The sequence below is a fragment of the Salvia hispanica genome, chromosome 1 (assembly GCF_023119035.1).
Source record: "Salvia hispanica cultivar TCC Black 2014 chromosome 1, UniMelb_Shisp_WGS_1.0, whole genome shotgun sequence".
In the NCBI taxonomy this organism is placed as follows: Eukaryota; Viridiplantae; Streptophyta; class Magnoliopsida; order Lamiales; family Lamiaceae; genus Salvia; species Salvia hispanica.
In genome coordinates this window covers 48,374,068-48,401,821 of record NC_062965.1, presented here as the reverse complement: position 1 = coordinate 48,401,821, position 27,754 = coordinate 48,374,068, and the positions used below count along the sequence as shown (strand labels likewise).

At 35.5% G+C, this 27,754-nt stretch overlaps 4 protein-coding genes across 5 annotated transcripts; 1 reads left to right on the top strand and 3 right to left on the bottom strand.

The window, feature by feature from the left end:
• Window positions 1–324: 324 nt before the first annotated feature.
• LOC125199267 lies at window positions 325–5,349 on the top strand. The gene is made up of 5 exons (XM_048097342.1): window positions 325–488; window positions 1,498–1,590; window positions 1,677–2,401; window positions 2,488–3,696; window positions 3,782–5,349. The coding sequence occupies exons 1-5, from the start codon at window positions 325–327 to the stop codon at window positions 5,347–5,349; spliced, it is 3,759 nt and encodes a 1,252-aa protein (XP_047953299.1).
• A 5,100-nt stretch (window positions 5,350–10,449) lies between these two features.
• Window positions 10,450–14,318, bottom strand: LOC125199257 (probable disease resistance RPP8-like protein 2). The gene is made up of 4 exons (XM_048097332.1): window positions 13,956–14,318; window positions 11,323–11,418; window positions 11,203–11,233; window positions 10,450–11,129 (listed from the first exon to the last, which is right to left on the bottom strand). The coding sequence occupies exons 1-4, from the start codon at window positions 14,316–14,318 to the stop codon at window positions 10,450–10,452; spliced, it is 1,170 nt and encodes a 389-aa protein (XP_047953289.1).
• A 6,750-nt stretch (window positions 14,319–21,068) lies between these two features.
• LOC125199247 (putative disease resistance protein RGA3) lies at window positions 21,069–22,814 on the bottom strand. The gene has a single exon (XM_048097325.1). The coding sequence runs from the start codon at window positions 22,812–22,814 to the stop codon at window positions 21,069–21,071; it is 1,746 nt and encodes a 581-aa protein (XP_047953282.1).
• A 1,541-nt stretch (window positions 22,815–24,355) lies between these two features.
• Window positions 24,356–26,506, bottom strand: LOC125218829 (putative disease resistance protein RGA1). Of its 2 annotated transcripts, XM_048120617.1 has the most exons (3): window positions 26,420–26,506; window positions 24,723–25,944; window positions 24,356–24,626 (listed from the first exon to the last, which is right to left on the bottom strand). In XM_048120617.1, the coding sequence occupies exons 2-3, from the start codon at window positions 25,573–25,575 to the stop codon at window positions 24,400–24,402; spliced, it is 1,080 nt and encodes a 359-aa protein (XP_047976574.1). In that variant the 5' UTR covers window positions 25,576–25,944; window positions 26,420–26,506; the 3' UTR covers window positions 24,356–24,399. The 2 variants fall into 2 exon arrangements, with proteins under 2 accessions (XP_047976574.1, XP_047976567.1); XM_048120610.1 differs by having other exon boundaries at window positions 24,356–25,944.
• Window positions 26,507–27,754: the final 1,248 nt, after the last annotated feature.

Here is a 27,754-nt window from a genome sequence, read left to right as displayed (position 1 = left end):
GTGCATTCGACGGCTTAACTTGATGGAATTTGTATTGTGATATGCTCCTTTATTCCGTATTATTTGAGACGATGATGATGTCTAAAACTCTTTTGAATCCAAGTTTCTTCTAGTTCTTTTTCTTCATTGCTCGAGGACTTGCAATTGTTTAAGTTTGGGGGAGTTGATTCACTTGGATTTTACATGATTTTAGAGGGTAGTTTTACTTGAATTTGATCGTATATTGTGTATTTTGAGACATGGTTTATAGCTACTTCTCTATGTTATTGGTATTTTGACCATTTTGTGAAGAATGTGTAGAAAAAGGGTCGAAAATGAGCTTAAATGGCGAAAGGTGGAAAAAGGACGAAATTGCAGCACGAGGCTGGCGACTCGCCAGCTTCGCATCAGTACCAACCTGGCGACTCGCCAGGTCCTTCGCCCAGAATTGCCGAGAGCAGCTGGCGACTCGCCAGCTTCACCGTACAACGAACCTGGCGACCCGCCAGGTTCGGCCGACAGATCCAAACAAGGAAATTTCGAGCCCTATTTAATCTAATGTGCATGGGACGCCTCCTACAACATTCTACACGCCTTCAACCCCAAAAATACTACTTTTTCACCTAGGAAGAAGAGAAGAACGAGTAGAGGACGAGTATTCATCGCAAGATTGAAGACGAGACCTCCAATCCGCCCAATCCAATTCTAGGAGTTTCTACTTTTAGTTTTATTCTTGTTCAAACAATGTTTTTGAATATTTTCTTGAATATTTCTTTGACTTTTGTGATGAACATGAGTAGCTAAATCCTTCGTAGAGTTCTACGGGGGAGATACAATGATTCTTATGTTTAATTGATTTCCTTTTTCTATGCCTTGGCTCATGTGGTTATTTTGATTTCTTCTGTGCTTATACATTTATTTGACTGATCACCTTATAAATGCATGTGGATTTTACTACAAGAACTGAGAAGTGAGTAGTTTAATTTGAAAGAGAAGAAATTGACGTCTTTGCCAATATAATCGAGAGATTTGAGCCTTTGAATGAAGCTAAGTATCTTAGGAGCTATTAGGAGTTGTTGCCTTAGTTCTAGGAAGGAGACTTCGGTTCTAGGTAGCAATCTACAAATTATATGCTTTGAGAAAAGATATAGTTTTACCTTAGTGATAGCTTAATAACCCTTGAGACCCTTTGTTGGCATAGTTAGGAAGTTAGTTGAGCATAGGATAGTTGTTATCGATCCCGTAGGATTCTACCTTCTCATCCTTGATCTACATCCGTTTTCTCTTATTTGTTTTAGTTCTCTATTTGTTTTTAATTGTTTTTACCTTGCTTTTAAATTGATTTAGAAAACCCAAAAATCCGATTTATCTAGATAGTAGTTGAGGTTGGTTCGTGGTAATTAGGTTAGCACTCGTTGTCTCTGTGGATACGATACTCTTTGCTTACTATTTGCTACATTAGCCCCGTACACTTGCGGGTATACTTGTGTTAAAAATAAGTTGAGTCATAATTGGTAGTTTGCTACCGCTGCATGGTGCACCTCCCAAGTTTGCTCAATTGTATATTTATGACACGGATAATGAGATCAATCATAGAATGGAGTCCGTGAGGTATGTATTTATATTTATGTAATTTCGGTGTTAAAATTTAGTTGCATTTTGAATATTTAATTTTAATGTAGTTATTATCTTTGCAGGGAGGGAAATATTGTTAATGATCTTCACTCTGAGATTGTATGTGACTTACAATTTATGTTGAATGAGTATAATGTGTTGGTAAAGTCATTCCGTTTGGCTAAAGAAATGATCAATCAACAAAATCCATCAAATGTGAAATTGAGGTTGCTTGGTAAAAGAGGTAGGGATGGAAGGACTTATAACCTACCTTCTGTTTCTGAGGTAGCCATGCTTGTGGTTGGAGATTTTGACCACGCATTAGGTGATAGAGACATTATTGTTGAAAAACAGTCAGGGAAGCTACAACGCATTAATGAACTTCATCCTTCTTATCTTGCATTGCAATATCCGTTGTTGTTCCCTTATGGGGATGGTTATACAGAATTCATAGGTTTTTCTGATTCTTCTACTTCCTCATTGACTAATAGAAAGAGAGTTAGCCCTAAAGATTTTTTTTCGTACCGCATGCATGATAGAGTTGCTGAGTGTTCTATTATTTTGTATGCGAAGCTATTGTTTCAACAATTTATTGTGGACGCATACACTATGATTGAATCTGGACGATTGACGTTTGTTCGAACGCAACAAAAGAAATTGCGCGCTGAAATTTATAGCGGGTTGGAGGAGGCCGTTCTACGTGGTGAAACTGATAGTTCCAGACATGGAAAACGAGTTATCTTGCCTTCCAGTTTTGTTGGTGGTGCCCGGTATATGATTCAGAATTACCAAGATGCGATGGCTATATGTAGATGGATTGGATATCCAAATCTTTTTATAACATTTACGTGCAATCTTAAGTGGCCTGAGATTCGGAGGTTTATTGTGATGCAGTTATTTACACCATTGAGTTTCAGAAACGTGGATTGCCCCATGCACATATTTTGTTTTTTTTAAGCAATGAGGATAAACAACCTCATCCTCGACGCATTAATGAAATTATATCTGCTGAAATTCCTGATCCATTGATTGATCCTTATTATTATGAGTGCGTCAAAGAGCTTGTGATGCATGGTCCATGTGGTGTTGTTCGAAAATCATCCCCTTGCATGCGTGATGGACGTTGCACTAAGTATTATCCCAAGAAATTTGTTGCTGATACAATCTTTGATGATGATGGTTATCCCATTTATAGGCGTAGAGATAATGGTCTGGTTGTGTTGAAGGATGGTGTTTCTTTGGATAACAGATATGTTGTTCCTCACAATCATTTTCTCCTTATGAAATATGGTGGCCATATTAATGTTGAGTGGTGCAATCAGTCCCTGTCAATCAAGTATTTGTTCAAATATGTACATAAAGGTTATGATAGGGTGACGACATCTTTTTTCCAATCTGGAGTTGATGGTGTTGAAAAAAATCTAGATGAAGTAAGTTTGTATTATGATTGTAGTTATGTATCATCTTGTGAAGCTGCTTGGAGAATTTTTGGGTTTGAGATTCAATACAAGGATCCTTCAGTTGAACGGTTGAGTTTTCATCTTCCTAATGAACAACATATCATTTTTTATGAAGCCGATTCATTGGATAATGTCCCGAATCGTAGGAAAATTCATGAGAGTAAGTTCTTAGGTTGGATGGAGGCAAATATGATATATTCTGAAGGGAGAAATTTGACATATGGCGAATTTCCGACCAAGTTTGTGTGGAAGAAGGATCATTGGCAACCTAGAAAACAACGTTATTTGATTGGGAGGTTGTTTTATGTTGCTCCTGGTTCTGGTGATATGTATTACTTGAGATGTTTGTTGAATGTCATTAAGGGAGCTACATGCTATGAGGATCTTAGATTTGTTAATGGTGTTCAGTATGATACATTTAGAGATGCATGCTTCACTTTAGGATTGTTGGATGATGATAAAGAGTATATTGATGAAATTGTTGAGGCTTCTTTTTGGTCATCTGCCCATTCACTAAGATTGTTGTTTGTAAGTCTGTTGTCATCAGAATCTGTTTCTCGACCGGATGTTGTATGGCAAAAGTGTTGGAAACATTTATCCAATGATGTTGTTTATAACCAAAGAATATTAAGGAATCAACCATGTAATTTTTAATTGAAATCTTTTTGTTGTATTTATTAAATATTTTTTATGTCGGCCTAATTACATACATATTTTTATTACTCCAGGTTTGGTGCTGAGTGATGATGAAATTCAGAATTTTGTGTTGGCGGATATTGAGAAATTGTTAATGAATGTTGGTAAAAGTTTGCGTGATTACCATGGTATGCCGTATCCAGAATCGCAGTATTTTGAAACATCTCAAAATACATTGATCAGCGATGAGTTGTGTTATGATCGTGAAGCTTTAGGAAGAGAACACTTGGAATTTCTTTCAAAGTTCACGGATGAGCAACTTCATGTTCATGATACGATAATGTCGTCTGTGAATTCAACTGAAGGAAGAATGTTTTTTGTTTATGGTTATGGAGGTACTGGAAAAACATTCATCTGGAGGTCTTTGTCAGCAGGGATTCGTTCGAAGGGAGGTATTGTGTTAAATGTGGCTTCCAGTGGCATAGCCTCTTTATTGTTACCTGGAGGTAGAACAGCTCACTCACGCTTTAAGATTCCTATCAATGTTAATGAAGATTCTATGTGCAATATAAAACAAGGTACGGATCTTGCCGAGCTTATTATAAGATCGAAACTTATCATTATCATATGGGATGAAGCTCCGATGATTCATAAACATTGCATAGAAGCCGTTGATAGGACTTTTAGAGATATTCTTCGTGTATTTAGTGAGTCCGGTATGGACAAACCGTTTGGTGGAAAAACTATAGTTTTTGGTGGTGATTTTAGACAAATATTACCTGTTGTTCCTAAAGGGAGTCGACAGAATATTGTGAATGGCACCATTAACTCTTCATATCTTTGGAGTAATTGTACAGTGTTGAGGTTGACCAGAAACATGAGACTGTTGAGTGTCGAATCTTCTGTTGAAGCTTCTAAGTTGAAGGAGTTTTCATCTTGGGTTGCTTCTATAGGTGATGGAGTTGTTGGTGGTCCGAATGATGGTGAAGTCGTAATTGATCTTCCCTCTGACATTGTACTGTCTAATACTGGAGATCCTCTTAAAACCATTGTTGAGAACATATATCCTTCTTATATGGATCCTGAAGAGTTGAGCAATTGTTTGCATGATCGTGCTATACTTGCTCCCACGCTTGATGTTGTTGATGAGGTTAACCAGTTCATGATTTCGATGGATCAGTCTCAAGGTCGGGTATATTTGAGCTCTGATAGCATTTCAAATTCAGATTCCACATCGAATGGTTTTGTTGAGATACATTCAGTTGAATTTTTGAATAATTTGAAGTGTTCAGGTACCCCTAATCATGAATTGATGTTGAAAGTTGGAACTCCAGTAATGTTGTTAAGAAATATAGATCATTCTAATGGTTTGTGTAATGGCACCAGATTGATAATCACCCGGTTAGGTGATTATGTTTTGGAGGCCCGTGTCTTGGGGGGGCATAATATTGGTCATAAAGTTTTGATTCCGCGAATGTCATTGATACCGTCTAATCCAAGGCTACCTTTCAGATTCCAACGACGCCAATTTCCTTTGGCTGTATCATATGCAATGACCATTAACAAAAGTCAAGGCCAATCTTTGTCCCATGTTGGATTATTTTTGAAAAACCGGTCTTTAGTCATGGACAACTTTATGTTGCTATATCTAGAGTCATAAGTCGTGAAGATTTGAAGATTTTAGTGTGTGGGGATGAGAATGATAGTAGAAGTAATTCTACTCTTAATGTTGTTTACAAAGAAGTCTTTCAAAATGTATGAATTATTGGTGTTAGAGAGATGTTTGTAATGATTTTATCGAGAAGATGTTTGAATTCTATGTTGTGTTTTGTTTACTTTGGCATTTAGCATTTTTCGGTCTTTTTAATATATATCCTGTTTTATTTCTATTTCTTTCCCCCATGTCCTTTCGCTACAGTGGTTTGACAGACTGATAGATGTAGAAGTAAATGTATGATTTTTAAAGCTTCATCATATATGAATATAAAATTTAAATAGTTTCTATTCTTGATTTGCAATAATTTCTAATTTACCTTACCAAAGTTTTTGGTGTACCGAACTTCGGTATACCTTATTTTCGGTATGGAGAATTTCTATACCTATATCGTACCTCATTTTCGGTATACTGTACCGAAGTTCGGTATACCTTACTTTTGCGGTATACCTGACTTTCAACATTAATTAAAATAGAAAATTAGATTTATTAGAATATTATTTATATTTTATAATTTTAAAAATAAATTAAATACTTATTCATAATTATATTTATATTTCATAATACATTTTATAATTTAAAAATATATAAAATATATTTTATATATAATTGTGTTTATATTTTTTTGGTATATACCTTAGTTTACGGCACGGTATACCAAAAATTCGGCATTTTCGATATTTTTTCGATACGATAAGACCGATATTTTGGTATTTTTTTTCCAGCCCTATGGAGGCTTAAAAATAAAGAGGTCCATTAGACTACATATAAAGAAGAAGTGTATTGTGTTCAACGATTACACAATATTTGCGACGCCTCTAATCTCAGAATACCTATTCCCACAAAAAACTCACTAATATTTTAGAGTTAATCTAAAGCTGTATACTATTTAAATTTCTATGCCTTTAACTGCTTTCAAGAAGCTATGAGCCTATGAGCGTTGCACATTGTTTAGGAGTCGTATACCTTAACTAATGTGCAATTATATTTTTGATTGATTGTAAATTACTAAATTATTCAAAAGCTGATAAAATCTGCTTCAAATGCTTTGCACAATACTCAATATCTGCAAAAGAAGATATATTCTGAGAAGTTTTTGAGCTTTTTCACCGTTCATAAAATAAAATTTAACCAAAACAATTTAAAGTTGAAATGACGGTGATAGCTAGTAAGTCCCTATGATCTGACAGCTCCTATCATGCCATATAAATTTCTAACTTTTGGATCCAGAAGTGATAATATATGTTTAACATATTATGTAATATGATAATCAAATATTGCACGATGTTTGGCGGTAAAAATGGGCCCACAAAAACTGAAGCTTTATATATGTATAGATAGATTTACATTTTTCATGTTCTTGCAATATATTAGGAGTACTATTTGATATGATATTGCAATTTTAAAGTTGAGGAATGAAAATTAAGCACAAATAGTATGTTACCATAAGAAATAAAAAAGATCTTTAAAGTTTATACCACGATATCGGTTCTTATTTTCATTAAAAATATGTAATTAACACGTGAAAATTATGTGACCCGTGCATAGCACGGCCGCGTGGGTGATGATACTATTTCTAATTTCAGACTTCATTTTTATCATGGCTGTGGGTCTTATCAAAGAGTGGAGATAGAGTAGCCCAACAAATTGAGAGAAGATAATCAATTATTCACATCCGTATATGATTTGATGCACATAGCCGATTTGATTAGTTTTTTAAATATAAAAATCAAATTATACTAATAATCCAAACAGAGAAATTATACTAATATAAAATGTACAAAAGAAATTATCAAAATATGATCGTTTATTAATCCATGTAGGATTAGGATTACGATTTGGATGCTCTATAAATTCCATACACGCTAATCAATCATAGTACTATCAAACAGGCATGGCACCAAAGTGTAGGCATATTTTGACTCTCATCATCACTGTCGTCGTCGTCATCTTGCTTATGCTATCGACCCAAACCAAGCGAAGGCAAAACAACCCGCGTTTTGTGTTCGAAAAACCCAAACCTTATCTTCAAACATATAGTTATCTCGAATTTGGTGCTTCGGAAGAACAGATTGTAGAATTAGCCATCAAAACCTATCAAGAACATTTTTGGAATCAGGCCCAACGGAAAAATACGATGCTGAGACGTTGTAATTGATGAATTCCCAGATTAATTAGTTAGTAGTATTTCATATTTGCAGTTCCTTTTTTTTTTTTAATTCCAGTTTTCTGCCTATTGATTGTTTGATGAAATAATTAATACTTTTAAATATAATTTAAAATGTTATGAGCATCATTCTGTCACAATACTCAATTTAATCCTACCCTTTTCTATTCATTTAAACTAGCATGCAACTTCATAATATTCCAAAGCTTATCAAACTCAATATTGAAGATACATAGTAGTCAATAGTCATAATAAAATGACGCATATAGAGTTCATTAGCGGATTGCGATCTTGCTTACGCAATCAACTCTAACTATTACGTTTCTCATCTAGGTCGGTTTCTAATTCTATGTACTCCCTCCATCCACGAATAAGAGTCCCGTTTTTTCATTTTTGTCCGTCCACGAATAAGAGTCCTGGTTCATAATTACCATAAATTGTAAAGAGACTTCACATTCCACTAACTCATTCCACTCACATATCATTTAAAACTAATATATACAAGTGAGACCCATATTCCACTAACTTTCTTCCACCCACTTTTCTTAACATTTATTAAAACCCGCACCATTTAGAAATGAGACTCTTAATAGTAGACGGAGGTAGAGCTGCCCAAGGTTTATCGAACCGGCGGTTAAAACCGAAACCGTAACCGCCGGTTACGGTTCCGAACCGAAACCGTGAGAAATATCTCGAACCGAAACCATGAATTTTAGAACCGTGGTTCGGTTCAGGTTCCAAAATTTTTGAACCGAAACCGCGACCGAACCGTCGGTTCCGAACCGCCGGTTAACCGGCGGTTTCACGGTTCCGAGCCGCCACTGCAATGATAAATTTAAACATAGTTACTCCTTATATTAAAACTATACTCCACTAAATAAAACATTGTTGAATGATCCGATTTTTGAGTTTTATACTTTTATAAGTAACTTTCATTTTTGAAATTAGTAATATTCGTGGAAACAATAATGTGGGACAAAATTTTGCAGCAAAAATAACTTTATAATACTACTCCCTCCGTCCCATTTTAGGAGTTCCGGTTGATCAATTTTGGGCGTCTCGCTTTAGGAGTTTCGGTTGAGATAAATTAATAAAAAATGCCTACAAAGTGTTAAAAGTGGGTCTCAACATCACTACAACTAATGAAAAAATGTTAAAAGTGGGTCCCAACATCCACTATAATATTTATTTATTGGACACTCAATTAAAAGTGGGTCTCAACTTCCACTACAATATTTATTTATTACACACTCAAACACTTTTTTCTTTAAACATGTGTCCGACTCAACCGGAACTCCTAAAGCGGGACGGAGGGAGTATTTGATAAAATTGGATGGTAATTTGGAAAACGAAAAGATAATAAAATAAAATAAACTAAATTACAAGATGGAGTCTATGGAGTATGGACCATTGATTATGGTAATAACTTTATAATACTATTTCCTATTTTATTTAACACAATTATTTATGTATGGAGTCTATGGAGTATGGATTATTATTAATAAATATTTATTGAACATTGTTTAATAAAACTTAGAAGAATTGATTACTTTATATAAAACATAATACTCTAATTAACATTGATTAATGAATTTGTAGTCTTCAAAATTGATTGGTTGGCGGTGGGTGATGGCTACACAATTCAAAATTGATTACACAAAACATCATTTTTTTAATTTTTTTTTTTGAAATGTTGATTTTAAATTCAAATTGGATCTCATTCCCCCTATTTATATCACTTTATAATTTGTTTGTAAATTATATCATATTGTAATTTGTTTGTAAATTTTATCATATTGTAATTTGTATATATAAATTGTAAATTTGATATCATTTTCACTTTACTCATCCTAATTCAATTTAAACTATCCATTTCCTTGTTTCAATTTATTTTATGAATTTCAAACTACATGGCAAAAAAAATTAACAGAAAAAACCGCGAAACCGTGAAACCGAACCTAAACCGCTACGAACCGTCCGAAAACCGGCGGTTCGGAATCGAAACCGAAACCGCCGATTTTCGAACCGAAACCGAAACCGTGAAACAGCCTCACGGTTCGGTTCCGGTTCCATATTTCCCAAAACCGGAACCGGCGGTTCCGAACCGAAACCGCCGGTTCATGAACCGTGGGCAGGTCTAGACGGAGGGATTATAAGCTAATGATACATTTTTACTTTTTTTCGATATTTTCCACACATTTCAAATATTAAGTTGAATGAATGATTGATTTGTCTCTTCAACTTGTAAAGTACTACCTCCGTCCACGATTAAGAGTCTCATTTCTAAATGGCGCGAGTTTTAAGAAATGTTAAAAAAAGTGGGTGGAAGAAAGTTAGTGGAATAGGGCTCCCACTTGTATATATTAGTTTTAAATGATATGTGAGTGGAATGAGTCAGTGGAATGTGAGGTCTCTTTACCATTTATGGTAATTATGAACCGGGACTCTTATTCGTGGACGGAGAGAGTATAAAACATCTAGAGTTAGTGTTTGATATGAGGGAAAATCCTACTAAGTGTTAAATTTCACGTTATGCAACTTATGATTAAGGTAATTTGGTTATATAAATATATATATGTGCCACACAAAAGACACACACAAGTCGTGATCAAGAAAGTATGCCAACGATACATGTAAGTTTAAAATGAATATTAAGGACTAGATTGTGTTGTATATATGAACAAATGTAGCATGCTTTTTTTGATTACTTGGAGTTTAGCATTTGTACATTTTCTCTTCTAATATTCTATAACCACTTTGAGGTTGTAGTTGTCGTACTCCTCTTGTTGCGCCTTCTGAATTTGTTGTGCTGAGGCCACAACAGAAGCGCGACATCTACTTATGCCAATTACTTGGAGGGTCGAGATATCTCCAATGTCTCATGGGATTTCCTCTAAATCATTGCATCCGGTTACATACAACTCCCGGAGAATAGGGAAATTGGTCTCATCGGCTCTCCAGTGCACTATATTTAAGGAAATGAGGCGCAGACATTGCAGCGAACGGAACTCATCTCCTTCTGTCACCTCCCACACTTCTTCCTCTGCCTCCCCATCTCTTTCAAACACACAATCGCTTATTACAAGCACTTCCAGATTCGGTAGCGCACATAGAGTTGTCAAGAAACTCCGAAACACCACACTACCAACTAGAACCAACTTTCTAATATTACATGGAAATATGAGTTGGTGCAGAAAACGGCTACCGTCTTTATTCAACTCAGATTCGCATCTTAACTTTTCGAGTTTCCGGAGATGGCTAAGATCAACTTCAGTGTCGGGTGAGTCGATGTAATAGATTCCTAACTTTATGACATTTGGGATGATCTCAAAGAAACCACTCCTAATCAGAGAAGGAGTTATCCTCACAAAGTAAATCGTCTGCAGTTTCTTGCAAGCACATCTTATGTTGTATCCTTTCCCAATTTCAATTGTTGTGTACAACTTGAGATGTCTTAACTCAGACATCTCCCATATCTCAGATGGCAAACCAAGCGTTGTCGGTTGTTGACAAATCAAGGTTTGCAGATTCCACAATTTTGATATTCCAATCGGAAAACCTGAAGTGCACGAGAAACCTAAGTAATGTAAGTTCAGAAGTTGTAGTATTTCTTTAGGTAACTCTTTGTATACCTTGCTCATTACATCTAGCACCCGAATCAATCTTAATGCGGAAAAGATAGGAGATAAAAACCAATTTTCCGTGCATATAAAAGATCGAGCACTTGACATCAATCGGGGTGAAGCACACACATCTTCTATTCCAAATGGTGACAGAATACTAACACGGCGCAAGGAATTCTTGACGTTTAAAAACTTCTCCTTGTTAGCCTTCCTTATGCATAGATCCTTCAAAAGATCATGGATTGAGTAACTCATTGGTTTTCCGTTCTTCTTTTTTCGTTTAACGAAAAGTAGATTTGTAACAGCCCGCCTTTCTAGGGTACAATAAATGCGGCGACTGCTACCAAAACGGACTTGAAAGAATTTGACATAGGCTAGGGTTTCATTTAAAGAGTTTTGACCAAAGTAATTAAAGGAACTATCAGAGCAATAAGTCAACGATTTAACCTAGAAGCTTTAATAAGTAAAAGAAAGGTAACATAAATTACGACCAAAAAATCTCAAGAGTTTGACATAATTTCCAAGAAAACCACAAGAAGTCTAAAGCTTCTAAACCGAAATGAATAAGTGCAAGGTATCCAAAACAATACTAAAGTGTATAAAAAATTCAGCGGAAACGACCAAGAGAAAGTGAAGCCATGTATGAAGACACGACTACACTCGAAGTTCAAAACATCCATCTTAATTAATTAATATGCTCAACACCCGCCACCGCTCGTCGCCATTCAACCTGCACATAAGGAAAACACATGCAGGGCTGAGTATTTTGAAATACTCGGTGAACTCGTTGCCAAAACATTTTATAAGTTATGCCACCCTTACCATAGTGAACTCGAGTTTTAAGCAGTTATAAGAGAATATCACGAGTATCACAAAAATTATTTCCATAGACTGGCCAGTCAAACAACTCCCCACTTTTCTCATCAATTTTCCACAATCACAACATTTCCATGGTGCGACGAAAGTGTGGCCACACTTTTCGCCCACGAGACCGGCCGACTAGCAAGGACGGCTCCCGATCCCACCGTGTACGCAGCCTGGTAGGGTTTGCGGCCCTACTCAGACCCGAATTCGTTTATACATATCCATAGCCCTATAGCCCAATGGAGCGAACTCACAAACTAGGTATCAGGCGCACAATATCATAACAAAACAAACATAGACATGGCATAACAGTTAAACCACCCTTATTTCTCCACATTCATAAATTTGCACATAAAAGAGTTTAAGAGTAAAGCCCACCTCGATTGCTTAGAATTCAAGTATGTTCTTTCCCTTTGTTATCCTGCTTCGCAACCGAGGTTTCACCTTTTAATCACATAGGCATATATCACAAATCAGATTCAACACAAACTCCTAACTCGTGCATGTCTCAACGTTTTCCCTTTTTCCCATCGATTTATCTTAACATCATCAATCATCCAAGGCCATGTTCATCTCATAAGTTCTATTCGCATTTCAACTCTAGATCTAACATCAACATATGTCACACAAGAGTATTTTACCAACATACACACAACACACACACGCAACACACACACACACGCCACACACATGCACTCACGCCATACACATGCATACATATTTCCATATCCCCTTTATCCCACTTTCACTCAAACAAGATGCATGAGGGTTCAAGAATACCGATTAATCGGTTGGAGAGAAGAGGAATCGAGTAGAAAGAAGAAGATTAATATGAGAATACCTTTTTGAGAAAAACGAACGGTAGAAACGAAGTAAAGACTTGGTTCTTCAAAAATCTTGAGGCTCAAACTCTATTTCTTCTCAAAGGATGGAGGATTATTGGAGAAAAGTAGAAGAAAATTGAGAGAGTGAGAAGAGAGGGAGAGAGGCGTGTATTTGGGGTGGGGGCGATTTCTTTGGGGCTAGGGCTTAGGGGTTTCTCTTATTTATAGAGCTCAATAAAATCTTTAGGTAAATAAATAGAATATTTGGTAAGATTTGATTCTACACAATAAAATATTGTGGAGTAGGGAAGAAGAAATAGCAAAATGAACTAGGTCTCAAGGCTTGTAATTTTCGAAAATTATGGCCCTTATTTAGCCAAGATTTTGTTTGGTTTATTTTACGGAATAGAATAAAATATCACAGAGCAAAATAAAAATAAGAGTTCTCCCAACTAGGGATTGAAATAGGCGTGTAGTAGCCCTTTTAAATAAGGAATGGATTTTTAATATTAACTAAAATAAGGTATGACAAGATCTCTTGAGGTATAGAAAGATTTGGTAGAATATTTAAATTCTAGGTATGGAAGGAAATCAAACAAGGGATCAATTAAAATAAGATAAATTCTTCCTTCCCAAGAATAGGTGATTTTCGAAAATCACCAAGAATAAAGGGGGTGTCGTTTTTTTCTCATTGAGGAATAAGGAATAATTGGGTTTTGGATTTAATTTGGATAAATATCCCAAGAATTAAATTAAATCCGGAAAAATAGAATTCCCTCTCCAAAGAGTGAAGGGGTTCGAAAATCTCAAGAATTAGGTGGCTAGTATTTATGGAAATTTTCCCTAATATTCTCACTCACCCTTAAACAAATAATTCACCTCATCATTTAATTAATCACATGCCACATCATATAATCAACAAGTTTGACTTTTCAAACTTCCAACGCAGCCCTAAACTCGATTCGGTCAAAGAAACTCATGCAATAAATTCATTCATCAATTAATTCTCGTCTCCCATGTCATCAATAAAATTCTAGGGCTCTAAAATTATGGTTTGAAAATTCGGGATGTTACAAGATTCCTCTCCACTAGAGCTTTTAAGTAATCCTCGGCCTCGTCCTCCAAACTCTTATCTCCATTATATTTCACAAATTCTTCGCCTATCCACATACTCTTAAGTCTAGATCCCTTAATCTCGTAATCTTCTGGAAAAGCTCCCATATACAAGAAACATGGTTTCAAGCGAATCGGTAAGTGGTTATAACTCAAGGAAAGTATACTGGAGAAATGCTCGTCCGATTCAACAATTGAAGCTTTTATATCCGTTGAAAAATTATACCAAACATTTCTTGATCTTTCAACCTTTGACAAGAGCCCTTTGATCACATGAATGGCAAGAGGAAGCCCACTGCAATCACTCCCAATTGTAGCCGCCATCTGTCGCAATTCGCCAGGGCAATCCTCTTCCCCAAACACAATCTGGCAAAGTAAATCCTGACTTGCAAACTCGTCTAGCAACTGCACATGATGCAGACTCTTCGAGCCATGACATACTTGGATTTTGCTTGGTATTAGAGAGTAATCTTGCAAGGTTTTGATCACATTTCGTCTATTATCGGATATGATTATGATTACTTCTCTATTATTTTGGTATTTGACCATTTTGTTAAGAATGTGTAGAAAAAGGTTCAAAATATATGGATGTGCAGCAGCCTTGGTTTGAGACAATATTAACTGGAGATTTTGAAGTCCAATCAGCCCCTAATGATATCAATCTCTTAGCCTTCGAAAGAGCTTCGCGTTGGTATCTTGCACGCCTCAATCGGAGTTCGGTAGAAGAAGTTATGGCCGTTATAAGAACACTGCGCGTTCCAGAAAATTCCACGCGGCCGGGTGAATTAACCACCCGGCCGGGTACGGTGTTCTGCGCGGAAACAGTCAGAAAGTGGTCCAAAATGACCACCCGGCCGGGTGAATTTTACTCTTTATAATTCCACTCGGTCGGGTACGCTATTTTGGCGTATTTTTATGCCAAAACGCGATTTTTTATGAAGGATTAAAGGGAAGAATGCCTAGGGTTCACAGATTGAACATTCTACCGCCTACCACACACTCAACACTTGCCCAAGAACACTTTGAAGAGAGATTTGAAGATTGAAGACTACAAATCGAGTGTTTGGAGTCTCTAATCCATATAATCGTTCCACAGGAGTATCTATTTGCTTTCTTTTATGTATTTGAATGTATTTGATTGAATCCCTTATTTTGGTTTTCATGAAGAACATGAGTAGCTAAATTTATTGTGGAGTTTTGGTGAAAATTACAATGGATGTTTGTGATTAATTCAAGGACTTCTTTAGATTGCTTAGCTCTTGTGGTTTCTTTGTTCATTCTTGTGCCTTTTTAATTCAATTGCTTAGCTACCAATTGGGTTTGTTTACCTTTATAGTTGTAATCGAGAGATACCTATCTAGGTTTGATAAAAGAGTGAGCATCACTTTGATAATCTACACTCGAGAGAGGGGAACCTTTGTGAGGGTTTGAGTCTTTTGTTCTTTGGAGTTAATCTATACATATTAGAAGGAGACTTCAATATTAAGGGTTAATCAACGGGGTGAGTACACTCGCGAGGGGGCTCAACCTAGACTAGCGACTTTCCTTGTAATCCTAGAGACATAAAATGGGTAATCGAAGTTGTTGAATCAATTGCACGACAATTCCATTGTAGTTGGATCCAAAACTCTACTCTTCTCTTTGTGGTATCTTTTCACTTGTGTTTATTTCCTCTTGTTACTTTTAATTCATTTTTCATTGTTATATGCTTATAGTAGTGTTAGAACAAAACCTTTTCTCTTTGGATTATCTAGACAGTAGTCGAAGTTTGTTCGTTGTACTTGAGTTGATACAATCTTGTCTTTGTGGGATACGATACTCTTGCTTGCTAATTGCTACACTAACCCCGTACACTTGCGGGTATTATTTGTGTTAAAATAAGTTGAGTCAAGCCCGCAACACGTTCCGCCACATCAGACTCCCTAGTGGTGATCAGAATTCGACTCTCATTATTATTATCCGGGAAACATATCCTTATCACATCCCAGACTTTCGTGCTCCATATATCATCCAACACAATCACGTATCTTCGCTCAAACAACCTCTTACGCAATATATCTCTCAACTCATAATCTCCACATCCAGCCAATTTATTTCTTGCAATTACATTATATATTTAATTTTATCTTGCAATTACATTTATCCATCCTAAGCTACTTGTTTCATATTTCATTTTCGGTTGTATTAAGCTACTTGCTCCATTTTTTTTTGGCAAAATTTTTATTGTCTCTCATATTTTACTTTTTTTTCCCCTACTTTGGTCTCTTTTATACTTTATCATTTCTCCAAAAAATAAATAATTAAAGAGAAAGTATTATAAGATTGAGAATAAAGTAGTATACTAATGAGAATGAGATTAAACTTGTGGTGGTATTGCAAGGACAACATTGTCTCCTTTTTGACTACTTTTTGATACAATCTGTTTTTCTTGACTCGAATAATACTCTTTTGTCCGCGATTTATATGTAGATATTGAATTTTAATTTTTAATTCTTACTCCTATTTATCTCACAAAAATATACTCTATTTTTTAAATTTATTCGAATCATTAAATAAATCGATTCAAAATCCACCCATAATATCCTCTTATTGAAGATGACTATTTCCTTGTGATTTTATCTCTGTGTGTTGTCCATATTTTGCATTGTCAAGTTTTCACTCCTTTGTGATTTCAGTATGATGTTTGATTTGTTGCTGTTTCTTTACCTAATCAAAATATATATCTTTCATGTTCATTCTATCTGGTTTGAGGTTTAAGCCTTCCTAGCTTTGTCAGGAATAGGTTACCTACACCATGTGAAAGAGCAAGATAGATAGAAATTATGTCCCCTGAAGTATTGTTGTTTATACTTCTATGAATTCTGACCTACAGAATGAGAAAATGAAGATTTTATTTTCTTGATATTAGGATTCTGTTTATCTTATGTAATAATATGCTACTTAATTATGTCTTCTTGTTAGGTGTTGATTTCATTTTGGTTAACATTCATTCCAGTGTTTTGATTGTTAATTACTCCCTCCGTCCCCGATTAATTGTCATTCTTTTCTATTTCGGTCCGTCCCTCAATAATTGTCATACTTCATTTTTACCATAAATGGTAAGTAGGTCTCACATTCCACTAACTCACTTCACTCACATTTTATTATAAAACCCATATAAAAAAGTGGGTCTCACGTTCCACTAACTTTTCTTTACATTTCTTAAAAGTCGTGCCCGGTCAAAGAGTGACAATTAATCGGGGACGGAGGGAGTACAACAGAGCAACATGATTAATGAGATTGGCACATGCTTGACTGGATAGGTTTTGAAGTGGTGGAGTAATTGTTGGCAGTGCTTTGATTCATGAGTTGTAGTACTCTAGAGAAGTTAACAAACAAACCCTATTCATTAGACTGAATTTAGAAGTGGAAATGCTTCAATTAAGGCTTTTGTCTGTTGGAGACCAACAACTTGCTGCACCATTTCAAGAAATTCCACCCAGCCTAGGAGTGGTTGAGGCATAACAGATTGGGTGTTAAGTATCAACCTCTGCTTAATGGTTTCCACCTCATCTATACTTTCATCCAATTTGCATCTAAAAGTGATGATTAAAAAGAGGCAAATAAATATACTGCATCATAAAGTAGTATATAACCAATCCAAACCACACATGACAACAAAAGCAATCAATTAAATAAAAAATTCAGCAATTTATTCTATCAATTCATCCTACTAAAGCTAGGGGCAACCAAGAAGAACCAGCTATGCATGCTAAGATAAATCAACCAATAGTAATGAAAACCAAACCTTAAGATTCATGATGTTTTCCAATTGCCGGTTGTAGTGTGGTGTATGACGTCGACGTCATTTTTGACAACAACCACTATGCCGACGAGAAAATATCCCACATCTGACGATGAGTTAAATACTCTACAACTGTTAACAACGATTTGGCCCCCCACTGACAAAATCCTGGCTTCGTCGCTGACTGTATGCATGTATGAACTGCTACCAGCTAAATGGTGATTGTTTGAACTATCCCAACAATTATAATATGCATTTTCAAGACATGAACAAATAGACTACTGATAGTCATGAGCTATCGAATTTCTTAATTATTGAACAAACCATTTGCATCTTGTGTGGGTATAGGATTTTGGTTGTGGAATATTGTTGCGATTCTATCATAAATTTTTCAAAATTTGGTTGTTCTGGAAATAAATGCAGACAAAATTAAATTTGATCTTGTTCATTCCCATGTATGTTTTATCTCCCCTTAAACATGTACAGAAAAGATAAGATAAGATGGTTGAATTTGAGTATAATCAGTGGATCTGTATGAAGAAAGTGTTGCCAGTGTAAAGGGGAAAGAAAGAAATGGAAATGAGAGGAAGAAAAGAGTTGCAACTTTGCAAATAGAGAGAGATCCATTCCACTGCTTCAATAATTTATTTTCCTCAGCACTATATGTCTATATTATAAATGACAAAGAATCTTTCAAACCTAAGTCCACATATGAATTTCTCTATTAACAAGATAAAACGTGCAGTGCAAGTTCCTCATGTATGCTTTCTTCCAATTTCCAAGTAATAGCGATATTAAAAAGATGTAAAGAAATATAGTACTATGCATCCTAATTGGTAACTATAAATGAAAACCGAAGCAATGGATTAAATATAGATTTCAACAAATTATTCTCTCATTTAATCCTACTAATGCTAGGACCAACAAAGAAGAACTAGCCACACATCCGAAGTATTGATAACCAAACCGTAGAATTCATGATGTTTTCCAATTGTCGATGGTAGTATGTCTCCGAGATGGTGGAGTTTGGATGCTTGATCTTCTTCTTCTCCTTCTTCTACTTTTTTATTCTTGGTCGTTGTCTCTCTATTTTGTGGAGTGTGGAATGCCAGAAACCGCCACCTCTTTTCCTCATTTAAATCTGAATTTCACCAATCTGCTACAACGAAGATGTTCTGGATAGAGCACAATGTACCACACATGCGTGTGGAATGTTGTGATGGATCCGGCAGTCCACGTGCATGGAATGTCTCTTAACTTTGCTTTCTATTTGCGACTTCAGCCAGACTCCATTTTCACCTATGCGCTCTACATAAAAGGAAAAATATCACATTTGTAATTTAAGTTATAAAACATCTAAACATGAACAAAACCAAAGGGTTAAAGACGAAAATCTTCCTTCTTAGCCTCTTAGGTGAAGAGGTGATTGAAATTTGAAAAAGCAGATAAAACGTGTCTCCAAACAATAAGGATGGGGACAAAAACATGCAACATTGCAAGAGAGAGAGAGCTCTCCATTGTTGCAATAGATTATTTTCCTCAACACAAAGAGCAGTGAGGTGTTGAATTGATTGGGGCAGGCACTCCCAGTTTTCCACCACCTTCAAATATAACTTATCGAGTTGCAACATCCACAGTCTCCCTAATGCCAACACTGCTCTCCCTTGACCACTCCACACTCACATCTATCTCTAACTCTTTCAACCTGCCTAAACTCCAACTCTCAACAATACCACTTGCCATGAAAGTAGGAATACCTCTAATTGTCAATTCTTTGCGACGAGGAGATGATTTAGTAGATTATTTAGGCTCCTTAATCCCACCAATCTTAGTACCTCGATAGTGAGCGAGGATGACTCGAGCATTATTTAACATGGAAATTCCATCAGCTTTTCGCACCCTTCAATTCTCAGCTCATGGAGAATTCCTTGATATTTCTTTGCTCTGCGACTCAAATTCTCAATTGACTTCAGTTTTGGACAGTACAAGATGATCAACACTTCTACAGAATTGAGGGTGCCCAGCCCATCTTCACTCAACATAAGGCACTCTACAATCCCTAAATTTGAGACACTTTGATTGTTATAGAATAACAATTCATGAAGACTTTGTAACAATTCATGAAGACTTTGTAATCCCTCTAATTTATATAGAGTATAGGTCAATTTTTGTCCTAAACATATAACCAAAATGCGAATTTTGTTCAAAATATTCACTTTTTTTAAAAACAGGTTCATAACAAATGAAAATATGGTCGAAGTAGTCCTTTTTTTATGGTTCCATATAAAAACTAACGGTGTTGCTAATTGCACGGTGGCATTGACCATTAATTTTTTGACGGAACCGTCAAAAAAGGACCACTGGGACTTGGATTTTATTTGTTATGGACCTATTTTTCAAAAAGTGAATGTTTTGAACCACATTCATATTTTGGTCATATGTTTAGGACAAAGATTAACATTTACTCATTTATATAGTATGAGAGATTTTAAATTTTTTAATCAGGGATTATCATTTATGAGCCTCACATTCTTCAAATCCAACAAACAAAGATATTTCTGATTCAAGTGCTCCAGCATTGTTATAAAGAGGCAAATAAATACTCCCTCCGTCCCAGATTAAGAGTCACTTTTTGCCATAAAAGTCCGTCTCAGTTTAAGAGTCACATTTAGAATTTTTCATATTTGGTCATACAATTTTACCCAATTGTTCATCTAAATTACATCAAAATGTCATTATCTACATTAAAATAAACCAAAACAAAAATAAAAAACTAAAAAGGCAAAAAGGGACCCATCTTTAACCATCCCACTTCATTTATTACACACTCCACCATCTCACTTCATTTAATACACACTTCAACTCTTCTTAAAATCCGAGCCATAACAATAAGTGACTCCTAATCCGGGACGGAGGGAGTATACCTTATCATAAAATAGCACTACTCGATACAAGCAATCCAAACTGTTGGGAAGAAACCAAACAATGCGAAAGCACAAACAGTGTTCTTTCTCTCCCAATAACACAAGTCAATAATCATTTCTAACACAATGTGGCACAATATATATCAACGACAAACAAACGGCAGAAATATGAGAAATAAAGTGAGACAATAATTTTTACGTGGAAAACCTTTTCGAAGCAAAAGAGAAAAACCACGAGACTTGAGAGTCCACTCAAAAGCTCCACTATAAAATGTTATGCTACAAGATCAAATATCGAACCTCTAAAACAAGTATAAACTCCAACTAGGTTGATAAAACAATCTTAAACAAAATTATACTTACTTGCTACGTCATTGATCCATCACTGATTTTCAGATTGGGTAGGGTGTGCCACTCCGAATCAATGTGTAGTTCCGGGCAATCAGTAATTTGTAACAAGTCTAATTCAGTGAGACGCTTAAATGCAGCCACAGAGGGCAGACACCTCAACCTGTAACAACCAAGTAGGCATAATTTCCTTAGAGAAGACTGGTTCCCCAGCCACTGGGGCAATTCTTCGACCCCTATATTTTCTAACTCCAATGTATCAAGAGTAGTGAGATGTTGAATTGATTGAGGCAGCCAATCCCAATTTTCAACCCCTTTCAAGTATAAGTGAGTAAATGAATTGCAACATCCTTGCAATATGCGATCCACAGTCTCTATAATGCTGAGACTAGTCTCCCTACACCACTTCACACTCGCATCTATTTCCAGTTCCTTCAACCATCGAGAACTAGAACACTTGATAGTCATGATATTAGGAACACCTTTGATTGTCAAATCTTTGAGACAAGGATATGATTTAACGAAGCAGTCAATTAGCATTGGTAGATTCTTTAGGCTCCTTAATCCTTTCAATATGAGTACCTCAATTGTGGGTGCAGACGACTCCAGAATTTGACATGGAAATTGCACCAGCTCTCTGCACCCTACAATTTTTAGCTCACGGAGGATTCCTTGATATTTTTTTGCTCCGTGACTTAGATTCCCAATCGCCTTCAGATTTGGACAGTCCTCGAGGATCAACTCTTTTAGAGAATCGAGGGTGTCCAGCCCATATGGCAATTCACTCAACACATGGCACTTTACAATCCATAAATTTGAGAGACTTTGATTGTTATAGAATAACAATTCTGGCAGACATTGTAATCCCTCTAAATTGTATATTATCAGAGTTTTTAAATTTTTGAATGAAGGCGAATTTATGAAGTTCAGCTTCTTCAAATCCACCAAAAAAAGAGTTTTGAGATTAGGCAAGTGCTCCAGCATTGGGATTTCCTCACATTCTAAGCACCCCATAAGTGTTATCTCAATCAAGTTATCAAGTGGTACCCAAGAGCATTGAGACCCATCCCATACTGCCATCTTCTTGCACCATGTTGGAAATGTTTTGCCTTTGAATCCTTTAATCTTCAATATCTTCAGATTTGCATGAGGTTGGAGGCCTTCCAACACACTCTTATCATTTCTCTCATTGTCACTATCCTCATCCCATTTCAACGCTAAATTTGATATGTTTGACTTCAACAACACATTTGCTTTCATAGCTTCTTCCTTGTCACACACCCTTTCAAGATGCTTAATCTTTAGTGTTCCTTTGAGATTATTCAAACTTTCAAGCTCTTCAATTTTGTAGCCCTTCTCTGTGCCCACTTCAAACTTCTGTAATGTTTGCAGACTTGTTAATTTTCCAATCTCTTTACCCGACCGTAGATAAAGATGCCTTAAGTTAATCAAGTACTTAATGGAACTTGGCAGTCTATCTGATACAATAAACCTGTTTGTTCTTAGTGTTTGCAAGTGATGGAGTTCACCAATCCACTCTGGCAGATTTTCAATTCTTGTACTGGATATATTAAGATATCTCAAATGTATCAATTCCCTAATTGAATCAGGAAACTTTGTATAGCATTCACTGGTGAGAGTTAGACTGTGCAAACATTTGAAATTTGAGAACAAGGTACCACAAGTTTCACCTTCCAAGAGTAATGTTCGCAAATGCTTGGCCACTTGTTCCTGAATATGACTTGATTCTTCTTTATAAAACATGTATCGAATTGGGATGTTGCCATTAGCATCTATACATATATAAAAGCCGAGTTTTGACCTTCTTTTGAAATATTTATAAGTTTTGGGTATGAATTTTAATTATATATAAATTTTGGTGTAACTAACAATCATGAATAAATTTTGGTGTTAAATTTCGTGCAGTTATGCAAGAAATATGTGCATTTTGTAACTGCCAATTATGAATAAATTTTGGGTCATTATTCTTGCAATTAATTATAATTATTATTCCCAATGACTGTGAATATGAAGGAGATTTAGTATCATGAGAATATCCGAAATTTTATACATCCCATTAATACATTATAATATATCTATTTATACATATAAAAGGATAATTTTAGAAAATATTACAAAAAATGCATTTATGAGTATTATGATAAAATAAAATAAAAAAGAATTAACGATAGAAATTAAACGGTTTTGGTTTTACGGTCAATCCTAATTAACACATTAAATTTCTCTATATTCTACAACAAATGCTAATTAATACATGAATAAGAAGAGTCAATTGAAACAAAGCAAATCTCTATAAATACCTCATTCACAAAATAATTCTCTTACTCAAGTTCAACAATGGAAAAACGCCAGCATAAGACGATGGGTTTTTGAACAATGAAACTCCATATCTGGAGTTACACTGTTTACGAACACATTTTTTTCTAAAATTGTATTCGAAATGTCAATATTTTGTTTTATTTTGAAAATATATAGAAAGTGTTTATAATTTATTTCAGGAAACAATATAGAAAAAGAAGGGAAGGCAAGAGGAAAGGAAGAAAGAGAAACCGATATAGAAGAACGACACGAGCACTTCAAGAGGATTTGGTGGTGAATATTTTGCTGGCAGCAGTATAAGAAGATAAAGAGAAAAGGAAGGATTGCATAAACAGAAGAGGGAGGGTTTAGGAAATGAAAAATTTGTATGCAAAATCGTACTACTATTGAAAATGGTAGAGATATTTTCCATATGGAGTATAATTGTTTAGTATAATATATATATGTAACACTAAATTTTGAATTACATTTACATGCATTACATAAATCTAAATTAGTTACAATCTATCCCTATAATTATGCATCTATCCCTAAAATTATGGAATTAAATTAGTGTTAGGTTTTGAATTTTCAAACAACATTCCATTCTTTACACTTTGATTACATAATATAAAATTGTATTCGTGGATTCAATTACGATTTAAAAATTAATTCTACCATAATTACATGAATTACGAATTATTCTACTTTCAAGATTGTTTACAAATATAAGTACACTTACGAATTATTGTTTTATTTACTATTAGATTTTATTCATATTTATACATGTGTGCTTTTTATTTGTTTTATAGTTCATCATTTTATCATTTTATAATGATATTATTATCTCCTAATATTTCATTTGTATATAAAATATTTTATTAGATTTATATACTCTACCTTGGTATATATTTCTAAATTTTTTAGTCTTATGTAATATGTAATGATATTGTCACTTATTTTATTTATTCATAATATCAAAATGATAGTACGAAAATATTTTAAGTCGCGCATAGCGCGTGGGTTAATACTAGTTATTAGATAAAACAGAAGAAGCGAGATCATGCACGAGATCGTGCATCACCCAACTTTCCACATTTTCATAATTATCTCTCTTCGCAACTTGCAACAAAGTGTTCTGTAGCAGCACATTAAAAAACATGTTCCCCACAGACTCCATATCATCTTTTCGGCTTGGTTGAAGAAACCCTTCTGCCATCCACAGTTCAATCAACTCATCCTTCTCGATTTTCCGACCTTTGGGAAAAATCAAACAATACGCAAAACACTTTTTGAGTGACGGTGAAGGCAAATGATTATAACTCAACTTCAATATATTTGAGATATTATCACCTCCTTCATCATCCGAGAGCCAGTTTTCTTTGATAGAACGCCACTCTTGTTCGGACTTGCAGCGGCGAAGCACACCCCCAACAACATTTGCAGCTAAGGGCAAACCCTGACATCTTGTTGCAATCTCTCTTCCAATATTCTCAAATCTTGATGGAACTTCTCCATTTCCATCACTAGCATTTGCTTTGATAATAGACCAACAATCATTATTTGATAAGCCTTTTAAAGGATGAACATGAAATGGCCCAGTAATTGAAGCAACCTTTTCCTTCCTGGTAGTGATGATAATGCAATTGCCCTTTGTAGAGGTAACCCCCTCCATGGAATTCATAAAGTCTTTCCATTTCAAAGCATCTTCGTTCCACACATCATCAAGAACAAGAAGATAATTTTTAGCCTTGAGAGCTTCTCGAAGATTTTTCAGGATAACTTCCTTGATCTCAACTCTATCACCAGTATTTGAAGTCAACGTTGAATAGATTTTGTTGAAAAGACTGATTGGATCAAAAGTTTGAGAAACATGAACCCAAATAAGTGATTCGAATCGAGACATTATGCTTTCATGATTGAAGACTTTCTTGGTCAACGTAGTCTTCCCCATGCCCCCCATTCCGACAAGAGCAGCAATGGAGAAGGTCTGCTCTTCGGGGATATGGGTGACCATGTCAACTAGTATGGGCACATCATCATCCCTTCCAACAAAGATTGGATCACGACTAAATGAATCTGTCTCAATGGAAGTTTCAGCCGCAGCAGCAGGTGCATTCAGAAGTATGCTTTGAAGGCGAAGATCTATTGCCTTTTTGTTCATACACTCAAACTCCGCATTGATATTTTTGATAGTTTGAGCCATATTATGCCGACGCGAAATGCGTTTGCAGAATGAGAAGCATGATAGTACCCTATCCTTGGCCTTGGGACTGGGATTGGGTGTCTAGGGTTCCGGAGAAGTTGATAGCTGAGTTCGTCCAACACATTATCAGCATCGAAAGCCACAACTTCAAGCTGGCTTTAACCATACTTTGACAGCCTTGTCAGAGATGGATTTCTTCTCAGCATCATTCAAGTAGGCTTGAATCATGTCCAAAGTCCTCTGCAGCTGTTGGGCAGCTCCATCGAGACCTCGAATCAAAGAGTACTCTTCCTTCAAAGCGTTGATCAGGTTCTGAACAAGAACTTCAATGGCAGCAGCACCTCCATCCATGGTTTCACACAGAGAGATCTAAAATGAGAGAACTTTTTAAATAAGCTCTTAATTATAAACCTATGAGTGATTATTCAAATACTCATGCACTATCAAAAAAAAATGTACTCATCCATCATATTATTGAACTTGTAGCACTAATAAGTACCACCAACATACGTTACCATAATTCCAACACTTCATCTCTCTATCTCTTGAAAAGGCATATAATATATCTAATATTCACTTTTTATGAGTACTACTATTTTTCATATCCACAAAAACAACAAGCTCCTTCTTTCAATTCTTTATGAATTTTAAAAAATAAAGAACCAATTTACTACTCCCACAAATAAATCTCAGTCACAAAATTATGATATCAATATATAAATCTAAGAAAATACACACAACACAAAGATAGGACAATCCATGATACTCGCAGCAAGATGAAACTTTACAAGTTGATTTGACATAAAAATCCCATTAACAAAAAATGAAAAAAAAAATAACTTACTTGTTGCAAGATTCAGTCGCAGATGGTGAGAGAGATCTAGAGAAGGAAATGCTTGCAAGTTTATCTTGAGAAAAATAGTATAGTATCTATAAACTTGATAATTATATCCAACCACTTTTTGGTACAATCAATTACTCCATATGTCTGCTTTTTCTTGACTCAAATAATACAATCAACGTTAACATACGTACTTTTTGATATATGATCACGTGTATACTTTTTATTATTTTAAAAACTTTTAGCTACAAATTTATTTATTGCAAACATCTCTAAATTTCGAAATAATTTTGAAGTCTAATAACTATATTGTATTACTCCCTCCGTCCCAGATAATTCGACCCAATATTCCATTTCGGGCCATCCCACATTATTTGTCTCACTTCACTTTTATCATTTTTGGTAGTGGACCACATATTCCACTAACTCATTCCTACTCACATTTTATTATAAAACTAATACTTTAAAAGTAGGACTCAGATCCCACCAACTTTTTCAACTTACTTTCCATTAGATTTCTTAAAACCCGTGTCGGATCAAAGTGTCCCAAATTATCTAGGACGGAGGGAGTAACATTTAAAAGTTCAACATTTAGAGCATCCATGATAGGGGCGGCGCAGCGGCCGCCCCGATCGCGGCTAAGCCGTGGCTGTCTATTGTGGTGGAAGCGGCCGCCTCGGAGGCGGACGGCTTTTGTGGGGCGAAAGGGCTTTCGCCCCGAAAGCGCCGAGGACAAGCCGGAGGAGAGAGAAAAGCGGCGGCCGCCGCGGATATCTGTTGCACGGCGAAACCGCGGTCGCCGATTTCCAATTTTTTTTTTTTTTTAAATTTCGAATTTTTAATTGTTTTTATTATAAAATATACAACAAATAAAATAAAGTGAAATGTGGCTAAAAAAAGTGTCCACTATTGCTGCGAAATTTTTTTTTGTGGCCGTAGACAAATAAAAAGTGGCTATGGACAAAAGACGTAAAAGTGTCCAGCCAAAGTGTCAAGTGTCCAACCTATTGTTGATGCTCTTACAGTCACATGGAAAAGTAGTTAGTTGGAAATACCTGTACAACCACTCTCTTCTAGCATTAAATTGTTGGTTGGGCGTGTCGGTGAACAATCTTAGTTTTTTCGATTTAATACATAAAAGTAAATTTTAATAGTTTCAATTATCCCAAATATTTATTAAGCTGATGGTTGATAATATCCAAAATATAATCGAATTCTGAATTTTTTGTTGAAATAGAAAATAAAATTGTAATTTGGTTAGCTTTTAATTAGGTAGTTTAGCATTTTTCCAGCCTATATAAAGGCATTTTATTGTAAATTGTAGTTAATCCTTTGTCA